The sequence below is a fragment of the Photinus pyralis genome, unplaced genomic scaffold (genome assembly GCF_008802855.1).
Source record: "Photinus pyralis isolate 1611_PpyrPB1 unplaced genomic scaffold, Ppyr1.3 Ppyr1.4_LG8, whole genome shotgun sequence".
Lineage (NCBI taxonomy): Eukaryota > Metazoa > Arthropoda > Insecta > Coleoptera > Lampyridae > Photinus > Photinus pyralis.
In genome coordinates, this window is record NW_022170819.1 from 17,150,445 (window position 1) to 17,151,751 (window position 1,307).

Below are 1,307 nucleotides of genomic sequence, written 5' to 3' on the forward strand. Positions count from 1 at the left end.
AGTACATAACCACAACTCCATGGAAACCTCGCCCTAGGCGCCTTTGATTTGTTTCATATAGGAGTAGTAAGAGGCCAGCCACCGAATTTGTGCAAGAGATTTCGGGATGTCTGCCATTTTGTCGCGGTATGTTTGAATTTTTAACTGTGATTTTAAATACACAGGGTGTAATGATACTTATACACGGGGTATTTGTGATCGATGTTTTTGTATCGTGGCAATAGGTCTGCCATTTTGTTTAGATGAGACCAAATTGAATCGTGTGTGTCGGTATATTTAAAATTAAATAAAAAGGTAAATACTGAGTCAAACTGGGTCATTGGGTCAAAATGGACAACTGAAGAGAGTATGAAGTGACCCAGTTCAACCCAATGAGTTGACTCAGTCGACCCAATGAACCAGTGACCCAATCCAACTCGGCTGAGAAGACAAAAAAGTAAAGGGAACCTTTTGAACCATGCGGTATTTTGGCAATCTTTCAATTGGTTCCAGCGACACTGTCTAGGTATACCTACCAAACAAGATATTTTATAATTTTAAAATGCAATAAGAATAAGTGGAATGGAACAATGAAAAACGAACACACTTATGAATATTTATTACCATTAGTTCACATTCTCTTTGGATCTACACTAATCATCTCTTCTGCAAAATCTGAGAGATAGTCAATTAGAATGTCCTGATAGCATTCTAAATACTTCATCAATTCATATCCGTTCAATTCGGCGCAGTGCCGCGAAATTGGTTCGTCTATAGCAAACATGGTCTCTTCATAACATTTCATGAACAAGTCGATGGGATAGTAATCAAACTTATCACTTTTAATCGCGACTTTAAGCTCCTCCAGACTAACGCCCGTTTCATCCAGACACTGCGCTATAAAATTCATGGCGCCTTCTTTGTTATCTTCTATCACATCCGCCGTCCCCTGCGAATTTTTCCGGTTAAACTATTTAAAGTTCAAGTGCACGTACCTGTCCAAAGAAGATCTCTACGAGCAAAATTAAGGCGAAGACGGACTTCATCTTGGCAATCGAAATGGAAATGTAAATTACACGTGCGTAATTTACAGTTGGAAGTATCAATCTCATTTCCTTTGATATTGGTTTTGATTACACGTTAATCAGTCAATTATTTAGTCACTTATTTATTAATTGCTCCGGAATGTTTGTTTTACAAAGCACGCAGTGTTACAATACAAATTTGGGAATGTTTGTCAAAAAAGTTCCTAGCATATGATTCGAACCTTAGGCTTTGGTTGACAGGTCTCCTTTCCATCTTCTTGATACTTTACTCGTTCTGGAAAG

The 1,307-nt window shown here is 38.0% G+C and overlaps 1 protein-coding gene across 1 annotated transcript; it reads right to left on the reverse strand.

Annotated features, from left to right (window-relative positions):
- Nucleotides 1-583: 583 nt before the first annotated feature.
- On the reverse strand, nt 584-1,105 carry LOC116179677. Its single transcript, XM_031499491.1, has 2 exons — nt 975-1,105; nt 584-928 (listed from the first exon to the last, which is right to left on the reverse strand). The coding sequence occupies exons 1-2, from the start codon at nt 1,089-1,091 to the stop codon at nt 611-613; spliced, it is 435 nt and encodes a 144-aa protein (XP_031355351.1). The 5' UTR covers nt 1,092-1,105; the 3' UTR covers nt 584-610.
- Nucleotides 1,106-1,307: the final 202 nt, after the last annotated feature.

Coding starts and splice junctions, on each gene's coding strand:
- LOC116179677 (XM_031499491.1), bottom strand. CDS start 1,091: ATGAGATTGATACTTCCAACTGTAAATTACGCACGTGTAATTTACATT. Junction 929..974: donor TAGAGATCTTCTTTGGACAG/GTACGTGCACTT, acceptor AAAAATTCGCAG/GGGACGGCGGATGTGATAGA.